This window comes from Columba livia, chromosome 2, assembly GCF_036013475.1.
Source record: "Columba livia isolate bColLiv1 breed racing homer chromosome 2, bColLiv1.pat.W.v2, whole genome shotgun sequence".
Lineage (NCBI taxonomy): Eukaryota > Metazoa > Chordata > Aves > Columbiformes > Columbidae > Columba > Columba livia.
In genome coordinates, this window is record NC_088603.1 from 1,254,161 (window position 1) to 1,266,776 (window position 12,616).

General features: G+C 52.0%; 1 protein-coding gene across 3 annotated transcripts in view; it reads left to right on the forward strand.

Moving 5' to 3' along the window:
- SMARCC1 (SWI/SNF related, matrix associated, actin dependent regulator of chromatin subfamily c member 1) overlaps window positions 1-9,986 on the forward strand; it is a 76,805-nt gene extending 66,819 nt beyond the window's left edge. For all 3 annotated transcript variants that reach the window (XM_065054910.1, XM_065054909.1, XM_065054911.1), the window contains 2 exons: window positions 6,665-6,835; window positions 8,363-9,986. In XM_065054910.1, the coding sequence (XP_064910982.1) occupies window positions 6,665-6,835; window positions 8,363-8,448 (257 nt within the window). In that variant the 3' untranslated portion in view covers window positions 8,449-9,986. The remainder of the gene's footprint in view (window positions 1-6,664; window positions 6,836-8,362) is intronic.
- Window positions 9,987-12,616: the final 2,630 nt, after the last annotated feature.

Genomic DNA, 12,616 nt, shown 5'->3' on the forward strand with positions numbered 1-12,616 from the left:
TCTGGACACATCTGGTGAACGTCTGCAGTGAGGGTCCGTCTGGACACATCTGGCAAACATCCAGGGCGGGTGTCATGATGGACACATCTGATGAACATCAGCGGTGAGGGTTAGTCTGGACGCATACGGTGAACATCTGCAATGAGGGTCCGGCTGGACACATCTGGCCAACATCTGCAGTGAGGGGCAGTCTGGACACATCTGGCGGACTTCTGCAGCAAGGGTCAGTCTGGACACATCTGCTGTACATCTGCAGCAATTGTCATGATGGGCACATCTGGTAAAACATCTGCCGTGGTGGTCATTCCGGTCACATCTGGTGAATATCTGCCACAAGGGTCGGTCTGGACACATCTGATGAACATCTGCAGGGAGGGTCATGACAGACACATCTGGCAAACATCTCGTCTCGATGACCAGAATTACGCTGCTGTTTTCAGGCACTGATTTCAGACAAGTCCCGTTACTAGTTCCTTCCCCACCTTTTTTAACTTCATTTCAACTGAGCTTGTTTTGTTCTCTCCCTTCCCCTGGAATGAAGAGTTTGAAGACAGAAAAAGAAGATGGGCTTCCAATTTCGCTGTGAAAAGCTGCACCTTGTCATCATAATGGGAAATAAAATCCCCATTTCATCCCACGTTACCAGCCGGTTGTGTCGTTTGAAGCACGTTATTGATTTCTCAGTGCGCGGTTCTGGTTATCTGGGAAATGATGAGAAGGGCCTGGTACCAGTGATACTTGTGGTGTGTAACATGAGAAACGTCTTGAAGCTCTTAGAGGAAGAGAGAGAGAGATGTATTAATAGCTGTCATTAATTAACTCCTCCCTTCAGGGGGGATTTTCGGCTAGTTGATAATTTCTGACCCAAAGCAGAGTTGGAATAAGGAGCTACGGATACACTTTCCACTACAGCGGCACGAGCAACTTTAATAACCTTTTTCCCTCAATATATTTTGCATCGTTTTCTGACAATGTTTGAGATATTAAAAAACACTTTAAGTCATTTAGAACTGGTGGATTTTCAAGTGAGTTTGTGCATATCATTATTTAAAAGTTGTGGGTTTAAATCGAGTTAGTGGATGCTGTTTACTTGCCTATTGCGCTGGTTGCGATTCTGGAGGTTTTTTGGTACCAAGGAGGATTTGGAGTTCCATTCCTTTTGGTAAATGTTTTCTGAGAACTCTTTGTTCTTGCCCGTGGTTCGTGGCGCTCGCTGGCAGGAGGCGGATGGAAGGGAAGCAGATTCACAGGGGTGGTAAACGGCTTTGCAGCACTTACCGTGGTGCTGCGATACCAGGTAGTTGTGGGTTTGCAACGTGTTACGGCGGCTGGTGATGCAGGAAAATCAAAGCCATGGTGAGTGCGCTCTGGTGTATTTCTGAATGAAAACCTGAGCCCTTATGGGGTGAGAATGGGAAATAAGAGTCAACCAGGCGATGGGCTGAGATTAGTGACTTGCACCTTAATGTCAACTGAACAACTGCAGAGCTTCTCCAGTCAGCGTGAGCAGCTCCCGACTCCTCGCAAGAATCTATTATTGAAGCTGCGTGAATGTTGGAAGGTTACGGAAGGGTTGTTCTTGCCGGCGTGACACACAAAGCGGCTTCTCGACAAAGCATTTCCCATCGTATGTGGTTTAACGTAGGAGAATCAAGGTGAGCGCTCAGTCGGGAGATGGCGTGGATGCCGGTGCCCCTCGGCGTGCTCCGGTGCCCCTCGGCGTGCTCCGGTGCCCCTCGGCGTGCTGCGGCGCCGGGCGAATTGCGCCAGCAACATGGTAACACAAGTGAAGAGGAAATTGTGCCTCTCCCCCCAGGCGCCACACTCATTGAGTTATTGCAGTTAATTATTCACAGTCCCGGGCGGCGGGATCGTCTGCTGCAGCGCACGCATGGGGAGGCCGTGCCGAAGGAAAGGCCGTGCCGAAGGAAAGGCCGCGTCTGGGAGGTTGCAGAAAACCCAGCAATCCGTATTTGTCCCCAAAATGTCCGGTGGGAAGGAGCGCGTCTGGCAGAGCCGCCGTGCAGGCGTTTCCCGGAGCCATTCCCTGCCATTCTCAAGCTGGAAAACCACTCATGAAGTCGTAGGAGAGGGAGATTCCAGCGGTGCACGTGCCCGGCGGGGATGGGAGGAAGGTCGGGGCGCCCTGTTCTTCCTCTCCCCCCGCACGCAGCGCTGGCCGCGGCTGCAGATGTTCCTCTCGGGGTTGTGAACAGGGCGAGGGTGCGCAGAGGGTTTGAATGGGCTCCAGGCTTCGTGCATCGTGCCCCGTCGGCTGCTGCAGCCAAACGAACATACTAAAGCTGTTTACCGCTCCAGCGCCCCTCGAGTGGCTGATTTAATAGAGGTAGAGGCTTATTTAATAAAGATAAATACCTTGGAGATCCTTTAAAAATTGGTGCTCATCCATTTCAGCGTAACGTGGATCCGCAGTTGGCAGTTTGCTCGTGGCAGGACGCTCCACAGCTCGCATTAGAAAACGCTACAATCTCCAACGTGTAAAGGATTTTTTTTTTAGCCTGCTAAATCTCATTTTATTGAACCTTTTGACTTTATCTCTTCCTGCGTCTGCTGTTTTTAAGCTCTCCCCTTATGTAGGTCACACTTCCACATTTTATGCTTGAGCCACTGTCTTGAAGCGATATCTCTTGAAACCTGAACAAAACGTGTGCTCTCTGTGGAAACAGGGCGGCAGTTTTTGCCGTGGTGGTACTGGCGGTTTCTCCTTGCTTGACCTCAGTTTGGGTGTTGCTTGGTTACTGCTCAGCCTCAGCACTTTGGGGTTCTGGGGTGCGATAGGATTGTTCCTCTGCAAGTACCTCAAGCCACTTCTAAGGTAAAATTTGTACATATCACATCAAGAATGCCAAAAAACCAGACAACCAAACAGTGAGGAGCTGCTCAGCCTCTGGGTGTCTTCAGAAATGCTGCAGTCCCATTGATTTTTAAATCTCCAAGATTAAAGAGAGAAAAATGCCACACAGATTCCTTGGGCCAGGTAGCAGGGAGCATCGCTGCCACATTGGATGATGTGCTGTGAACCTATGAAGAAACGACATTTGAAAGTTTATTTAGTTTCTGTTTAATGGTTGATATTTGATATAAAACATAGTCCAAGGTTGGAGAGGTCGAGGCGCCTGCCAAGCGGCAGCTCCCAGGCTGGGGATGTCTTGGTTCCCACCATTCCTGGTCTTTTGAAACACGGCCGTGCTCCAAGCTTTACGTTCTTATTCCTCAGTCACCCTCAGTTTTGCCAGTGAGTAACATCCTTGGTAGCTGTGAATATCTTCTCTCTTTGCTACCACGTTCTCTAGCTCTTTGGGCCGCGTTTTGTCTCCAGTTTGCTCGTCTCGCTCAGGTGAGCTCATCTGATCCAGACACATTCTTCACCGTTTAAGCCTGGCTTGCCAGCTCCGTTGCTCTGTTCCCCGGCAAGCTGGACTTTGCATGAGCAGGTTGTGAGCGTGTGTGTGCGCTGAGTCAGCCCAGAGGTCCATGTACCGGCTTTGATCTGAATGCAGATTCTTTACAAATGCTCCAAGAAGCGGGGTAAGCGCAGATCGAGCCTTGGTGGTCGCGCTCCACGAGTGTTCTGACGCTCGGGGTCTGCTTTGAGCAGCCGCCAATACACCCACATTTGTGTCAGTGTGACAGTAAACTGTGAAAACGGGCTTTTAAACCCGCAGCGGGAGAATTTCGAGGATGTAAAGGCTGCCTGGTGGCTCTTCCTGCACCGCTTCTGATCTTAGATTTGCAATGAGCCGCCATCCTGTCCCCGTGCAGACTGTCCCACAAACCCGATGAACATCAGTTGTACACCTTGCTCGTTACGCTGAGCCCACTTCTCTATTCAATATCCTTTTCTGAGTGCCCTAGAAAACTTCAAGCTGACCAGAAATAGGCACCTATCCATACAGCAAGGCAGAAGCTCGAGTTCCCCTTTTCCCTGTGAACCAAAACCAGCCTGCAGTGTTCTTCTGTTCCGGGCTCTAAGGAATAGATTATATTTGCAAAAGCAGCCACTGAAGATACACGCTGTTCTTGGAAGACTTCTTACACAGGTAAATGGAGCAGGAGAATAGATATTGTTCCTGGAAAGAACTGCTTTGAGATTCAGGCTCTGCTCCCCAGGAACAAGCGCCGGGACCAGAGGAAACGGCCTCAAGTTGCCCAGGGGAGGTTGAGGTCGGATCTGGGAACAATTTCTTCCCCAGAGGGCTGTGGGGCATTGAACAGGCTGCCCAGGGCAGTGCTGGAGTCACCAGCCCTGGAGGGCTGGACAGACGGACATGAGGTTCTCAGGACATGGGGCAGTGCCGGGTGGGTTATGGTTGGACTCCATGATCTCGGGGGGCTTTTCTAACCAAAATGATTGTGTGAAGTTGTCAGGACATTTTGTTAAGTGAAGAGGCTTGTTGGGTGTTGGTTACTGACGTGCTTGGATCAGCCCCCTCTTCTGTGTACACTGAGATTGCTGGTGATACAGGATTTTTCATGTATTATTGTTTTTTCAATGTTTCACCCAGAACGTCCAGCCACTGCAACTCAAGCTGCTGTGACTGTGGTGCCACAGGTCGTCACCAAGCATGGGGAGAGGCAGAAGTTCCCACATCTATCTCCTGTAAAGTCAGGTGAAATCCAGCATCTGGAGTATGACCCACTGCCCCTGTGTCTCCATGCGCCGGAGCTGATGCGGTTGAGACCCTTAGAGATGAAGCAGGTCTTGGCAAAGCCTTGAGCAGCCTGGTCCTGCTTCGAGAAGAGGTTGGACCAGAGACCCTCTGAGGTCCCTTCCCACCTGGGTTACGCCATGGTGGAGATAACGCCTTGTTCCAGCGGAGGGGAATGCATGGGCCATACTGAGAAACTGAGCTCAACTTGCCTACAAATGGGAAACCAGACACTGCACATCATGTTGTGTGTGGGACTTGGTCACTTTGAGTCACTCCCAAGGGCATGTCATGTAATTTTAGGAAATGTCCTGTAGATATTTGTTAATAACGGGGATGAAGGAGAGGATGAGAAGCTCAGATGTACACAGCTTTTCTCGTTGGCCATCGCTGCTGCTCTTTAATTCATGGTGATGGAAATGCCTTGGTCGCTGATGGGCCATGGAGTGTGTCCAGGATACACGTACAGAATTCCTTTCCTTGGTAAAACTTTGAGAAATCCAGTGGTTTCTGTAGAGCTTCCTACCCACAGCTTGCTTGGTGCTGCTCCTGCGCCCCACGCTGGCGCCAGGAGCTCTGCCGTGCGTGACCAGGAGCTCCAGCGTTACGTTTTCCTGATGTAATGCGTCAGAATCCCTGTGCACGTAAGGTGGTTCAGCACCTCTGCCGTGGGCTGTGCTGTGTTCTGTGCCGGGACCCTCAGAGGCTCCAGTTTCAGAAGCAAATACTCCTTTACGCTGTCGTCTGCCTTTCTGCAAGAACAGCCTGTCTTCCCCTTATCGGTTCAAAGCGCCATGGAAATCCAGGCAGAGACCAGCAACCAAGGGCTGGAGAAGCTACCGAGATACCCACGATGAGCATCTCCTGGAGGATCCTATGATCAGTACAATATTACTCAAAGCTCTTGTTCCAAAGCTCAACTTAAGCACGAGTTAATAGTTCTTACGCCAAAGTATTGACTTGCTCCCAAGCTCCCACTTTCTTAATTTTAGCCACCGGTGTGGCTGTGATGCTTTTCTTGTGTGTTCAGAGCCTTTTTGTGTTGTTCGAGGGTTCTGTCACCGCACTTTATTTCACGTAGTTGCCCGGGGTTTGGGGTGGAATGAGCTCTTCTGAAGGAACCCTTTACAATAGCTGCTTTGCTCACTAAAGCACTGTACGTTTATGTAAGTGTGTGAAAGTAAATGTAATTGGATTATGCAAAATAATCGCCCCAAATGAGGTTTTAAAGCATCAGTCAGCGAGTTGTAGGTGTCCAAAGCTGGGCGAGTCTAATGGCTGGAACACAACGGTCTCTTAGAGAGCTGGAAGATGTATCGGCACCCTCCTCGCACCAGAATGGGCCTTTTTATGGTGGGAATCTCTGTGCTCTGAATCTCTGGATCTTTCAGTGTATGATTTCTCTGCATTTGTAACTGTACGATTCGAGTTCTCCTGTTAAATTAATCCAGCAGGCTTTGTGGTCGCTCTTTTTCATCAAGTGCTACGACTTTGGTACATTATCATTCTAGCGCTGTTTGTTTCCCGTGCCTTCGTTTAGATTGTGCCAAATGCCATTTTAGCCGAGATTCACTGAAAAACGTGGGGTTTGACTTGGAGTCCCACCTGCCACTTGCCTCTTGTTCTTGAGACCTGAGTTCTTCCCGACGGGAACGTGTTGACTTGGAGGGGATGAAAAGCCTTTTTACGGTGGGAATCTCTGTATCCCGGGTTTTCTGAATCTCACGGTTCTTCTTAATGGGGAATGTGTTGGCCTGGAGGGGATAAAAAGGCTTTATACCGTGGGAATCTCTGTATTGTGAGTTTTCTGAATCTTATAGTTCTTCCTGATGGGAACGTGTTGCCTTGGAGGGGATGAGATGTTTGGTGCTGGGAGCGTGGCCGGAGTTGGCTCTGGCGCACAAGACTTTGCTCGCTGCTCGGAGAACTGCTGTTCTTCCCAATGTTTCTCTTTTCCAATCACTTGCATGTCTCCCCGTTGTGTCTCCTTGCAGGCCAGATGCCGGGGCCGGGCTCCATGATGCCGGGACAGCCCATGCCGGGCCGGATGATGCCGAACGTCCCGACCAACATCCATCCGGCGGGCGCCCCCCCGCCCGGCATGTCCCCCATGGCAGGAAACCTCATCGGACCTCGCGTTCCTCTGGCTGCTCCCAACGGCATGTGTAAGTGGATCTGCAGCCCAAAACACATCAAATATACCTGGTGTGGCTTTTCTGGCGCTCGCCGCGTCGCTGGCAAAGCCGTTGTCGTTGAAACCTCTCGATCTGCTGCAGGAACGATGGGATGTGCGCACACTGGCAGCTGGAGGTGTGCTTGAAGCTTTAAGTGCTTCTCTCCCCTCTGGGCATCCAAACGTCCTCCACTGTCCTTTATTTTATTTATAACATCCCTTATTTTATTTATAAAGACGCTAAGGCTCTGTGGGCATCATCAAAAACCTCTCTTCAGGCTGGAAGAATGCACAGTGGAGGTTGAGGAATTAACTATAGCTAAATCCTCCAATAGTGGAGGTCAGAATGTAATTCAACAGTACCTTATAGAAAATGTGAGATTAAAGAGGGAGTTCTAATTAGAAAGAAGCAAAATGTTTAGAAGGTATGTTCCTTACACAGTACAAACACCTGCACCTCCGCAGTAAAGTGGATTTATGAGGGCCAAATAAGCAGCAGTGAAGTCAGCAGCCACTTGGTGGGTGTTGCTTGGGTGACGGTGAGAATGTGCTCAGAAACCAAAAGAAGATCCAGAAAGCGCAAGGACAGGCGGCCTGGCTGGCGCAGGGTGCTCTGCCACCAGTTCCTCACTAACGTCTGCGTTATCTGCAGCTGCTCAGCGCAGCGCTCCATACCCAAAAACATGATTTGGCGGAAGCGCCGCTGGGATTGCTTGTGGTACTTCTCCCAAAAATGAACTGGGAAAAACCATCCTGGTTTGGCTTGAGCTTCAGGGAGCGGTGAGGAGCACAAACTCACCGGCGTTCACCAGCACAAGAGTGAAATCCCCATCCCGGTGCTATTAGAGTTCAGAATTTTGCTCCGTATCCCTCCAGTGCTCCCGCTTTCCTTCGCTTTCGTTCCCTTTTGCTGAGCCTCCGCCGCTGGGAATATCTCATGTCAGGTTGGATTCCTGCTCGCTCTCCTCCCTGAGCTTAATTTCTCTCTTCTTTTCTCTCCCCTGCTAAACCAGTCAGTCATGTTCCATTAGCATCTCCTCTCTGCGCATGAAAGCTGCCCTTTTGTATCCTTCACTTCTTCCCTCCTACTGCTGCATCTGTGGATTCCTCTACTTTAACCTACATACGCCGTTCAGAGCTTAAGTGCAAGCTCTGTTTATATAAAGCGTATTGTTCCGTCTAGTTTAAATAGAAAGGAGCTGTAATGTAAAGGCTCGAGCGCCGAGCTGGGAGATGAGAGATGCTGATTCCACCTCAGAAAGCTGCTCGCTGTGAACTTTGCTGGTTACCGAGCTGCATCATTGCTGTATTTTCTGTAAAAATATGATTTTTCCTCTTTTGGAGAAATGAAAAGCACAACAAGACGTGCGGTGGAGCTGCACGCAAAGCTTGTAAAAGATGGAGAAGGCATTTCCGAGGCCACTTCTTGCTGCTTTCCTGTGGAACGGCCGCGTCGCCCGTCGCGTATCAACGTTGGGCCCCTCCTGGTGTCCTGCTCACCGTGTTTCTCTGTTTGCAGATCCCCCCCCGGCGCAGCCGCCCCCGGCAGCAGAAGGGGTGACCCCCCCTCCAGCCGCAGCCCCCCCGGCCTCCGCCGCCCCCTGAGCCGTCGAGGGAGAAGGAGCTTCTCCAGCAGCGCAGTGGTGACCAAAAACCAATTCCTCACTGACCTCCTGGTTTATCTTCCCCTCCGGTGGAAAACACACACACAGCGTCCCCCCGGCGTTCCCCGGGGCAGGTGTCGCATCCCTTGTGCCTCCGCGTTGCTGGTGGCGAACCCTTGACGCTTTGCTCTGCGTCTCTTCCCAGTCACGCTCAGCTCTGGTTTCCTTCCTCTTGGTGTTTTGCGCTTTGGGTTCTACTGTAAAGCGTAAAACCCGAGTTTTTAAGGTGGAGCTGTAGGGTGTCGACATGCCCGCTCCACGTATGATTGAACGTTTCGGGATCTCCGGGTAGAGCAAAGCGTCAAGATCGGATGCCAAACCAGTGTTTTGAGCGGAGAAGGAAAACAAGGGCGTTGGTGCAGCGGGAATGCCGGCCGCGTTCCTTACACACCCCGATCGTTAGGGACAGCACCCGGCGCCCGGGCTGCCTCGCTAACTTATTAAAGAAAATATTGATCCCATGCGAATGAAGCCAGGAGCGAATCAATTGGAATAAACCACTCAACGGTAGGAGTTTTCTTGCTCCAGTTTTTACCTTTCTTTTGCCTTCGAAGGTGGTAGTCGAACCTTCTCTCTGAGTAGTTTGGTACAGTAGCCAACTGAGGAATAAACCCATGATTTTTAGTCCCTCTTTTTGGAGCATATACTTTTTACTATTTTAAAATGAACAAAACAAAACAAAAAAAAGTAGATAGCGAAGAAGTGCTAGTGATGGGGTTGGGGGGGATGGTTGGGGTGCGAGTGCCAGAACTACCTCCTGTGGGCAGCCCAGGCGGGCAGGGACAGGGACGGGGACGGGGACAGCTTGGAGTGCGGCCACCAGTGCTAAACTGCTTGTTTGCTCTTTGTTAGGGGTTGCAGAACACTTTAAAGGGCTTTTGGCAACCGGGGGCGAGGTGGTGGTGTAAGGCTTGATCTCCCAAAGAACCCGAATCTCCCAGAACCACTTATACCATAAACCAACGTGTTGCTTTGCAGAGCACTCAGGTGATGGACTCCTCGGTGCCGCGGGTTGGATTTCCCGGTGCTGAGGGCGCTGGGTCGCGGAGGAGCCGCGTCTGGGCTGCAGCCCCTTCCCCCCGTGCACACAACGATGATTTTCCACGCCGGTGCCTCTCGGAAGATGCTCCCGACCTGCCCGCCTCCCGCCCGGGAGCTTCACCCCGCGGTACCTTCCCCCAGGGTCTTTGGGGTGAGCATGGGATTTTCTGGTTCAGACCGTAGTCCAGTTTAGAGTTACCTCAGGTTGTTTTTAGCGTGATCAGCTTCAAACATAAAGGATCCAGATGGAGACTATTTTTTACTGTAGTAGTGGTGATCCTACGGAGTACCTGAATTCTTGACACTGTTGTGTTTCTGTATAAATAATATGCGTGCTGACTTTTTCATCTGATCCTATGTATAGGGCCGGTTTTATTCCTGCGACGCAGCCACCCGATTTTGTGAAATAAAGAAAAACACACGTGGTTTTTGTACAAAGCTCGTGCCGCTTTGTGTGGAGTCTCCTTTCCCTCCCCGCGTGTCATGGGTGAGCAGAGAACTGTTTCATGTGATACGGGGCTATTTTTGGGGCTGCAGCTCAATAATTATAAAGCCCGAGCTCGTTAGCCAGCGAGGCAGGAGACACCAAAGTAACGCAGGTAAGTGAAGGCTCGGTCATCTGCCGCTTTGGAAAATGATATTTCAGATTTAAAAAGGCTTAATGAACGTGGACAAAGTAAAACAGCGTCCCAGGCCTAACAGGATGATGGCAGTGCGAGTCCCGCTGTGTGGCTGCGCGGGTTCGCACCGCAGCTCGGGCTCAGTCGCACACCTGAAAGAGCCCGAAGTGGTAGATCTTTACTGGAGGGGCCTGGGCACGCTGACCTGGTGGGTCCCCCGGCCCTCTGTCCCCCGTCCCCACCCCGCTCCACCGGTAATGGTTGAATTCCAGTGCCTGTTCAGCTCTCTTGTCCTGTCCCGCGGGACTCCAGAGGCTGCCAGGGTAGTTTTACCTTTTGATTAAACTGAAACCGGGAATTTAATCTGAATTATATTCGAAACGCTCCTCCTACTTCACCAAGTGATGGTTTTTCAGAGGAAAAATCCCTTCGCATGGCATTTCTTCCCAAACACCCCAGCCGGGTAGTGCCCCCAGCCCCCAATTCCCCGAGGCTGCGGAAGGAAAAGCGCAGGGGTGGAAGTGTCATTTTTCCTTCTCTCATCTTAAGACCTTTTCCCTAAGGAATGCAAAGAATATGGTCGATATCACAGTGTTAATTCTGGAACAGCAGGTCTCCGTTGCCTTGTTGGCAGGACCCAGGACATATGAAAATACCCCAGACTCGGTGTGGTGGATGTTTCCCGCCTGGCCATACCAGCTCCACCGTGTGCTTCCTAAAAACCTGCAGTTTTAAGCTTGTTTCTGGCCGCCGGGGACACCTGTGGACTTGGACGTTGTTGTTTCAATCCCTCGTGGCAAAACTCCAAACGGCCGTGTGGGTCACGGTGTCATGTGGAACCTGCAGCGGGAAACCCGCGGGTGACGGTTTGGGGTGTTTTTCCCCCAAAATCTGTTTTCTGTTCTTCCAAGTTGAAGTGTGATTAAAAACAACACAGTGTCCGTAAAATGATGCGAGGGTGGAACAGCGCTGGGTCCCTGACAGGACACACGTGGAGCTGCTGGAGAGGGGCCAGAGCAGCCCCAGGAATGACCCGAGGCTGGAACAGCTCTGCTGGGGACAGGGGAGAGAGCTGGGGGTGCAGCTGGAGAAGAGAAGCTCCGGGGAGACCTGAGTGCGGCCTTTCTGTGCTTAAAAGGGGCTGAGAAGAAGGATGGGGACAGACTTTTGAGCAGGGCCTGTTGTGATAGGACAAGGGTGATGGTTTAAACTGAAGGAGGGAGATTCAGGCTGCACATGAGGAAGGAATTGTTGCCCTGAGGGTGGTGAGAGCCTGGCCCAGGTACCCAGAGAGGTGGTGGATGAACCATCCCTGAGACATCCCAGGCCAGGCTGGACGGGCTCTGAGCACCCTGAGCTGGTGACGATGTCCCTGTCATGGCAGGGGACACTGGGGGCTGGGAAGGTCCCTCCAACACAAACCGTTCCATGATGTTACGGTTCTGTGAATCGATGGGCTGTCCCCGCGGGGGCTGCTCAGTGCGGAGCCAAATCTGTGACCTGCGGGTCTGCTGCTCAGACGCTGTGTGTTTGGTTTCCCTCTTCCAGACGGACCAGAGCCCGAGTCTCGGGGGTCACTAAACACTAAACACTGTTGGAGGGACAAGGTGTGTTCACTCCCTGCCCCCCCAGCTTTTTCCCTTCATTTTCCAGTGGGTGCAGTGGTGTCTTCACTCCTGCTCCTTGACCGTGCGACAGCAGCTTTGGCTCCTCCCGCGTCCCAGCAGCAAAAAGGCAAAGCCTTGATGCGAACAAGCGTTTCTGAAGCGCGCGTAGTGCCCTCTTTGCTAAAGCGCGAGGACTTAACTGGTTTCTCGAGTGGGGAAGGAGAGGCGGGGAAGGTGCTGTCGCTTGCAGCTGACCCCCCCGCCTGTGACAGTTCTGGTTGTCGCTCCGTGCAGGCTCTGCGAACGTTCGCAAACACACGAGGTGTTGAACACGACTGGCGGGTCCGTGGGACGCGGTGCTCGCTCCCGGGGTGCAGCTCCATTTGGGGCCCGTTTTACTCAGGTGCTTTGTCACTTTTTGCAGCTCAGAGCTGTGGTGTGTGAGTGTTAAACCTCTCCCGCCTTTTCCCTCTGCAGCCGCGGAGGAACGTGGCTCCAAAGCAGGATCCGGGGGCTCTGCCTCATCCCTGGCCCAGCTCTGCCTCCACGGCACCGAATGATGGGCCCAAACGCACCAGCGCCCTGGTTTGGGACTTTATCGGCTTGTTTATCCCCCTGGCCAGAGGCCATGGAGGGTCCGGAGGGCTCCGCACCGTGGAGCAGGCGGAGGTTGCGGATCCACGTCCACCCGACGCTGCCGCCATCCTCCTCCTCAGCATCGCTCCTGCTCTGCCAGCTTTGAATTACAGCGATTTTCGCCTCAGCTCTGTGTCAGGAGCGCTTCGGTGGGTGAATTTGTTCCCCCGGAGGTGTTTGGGGTGTTTTTGTGGGGGATTTTGTG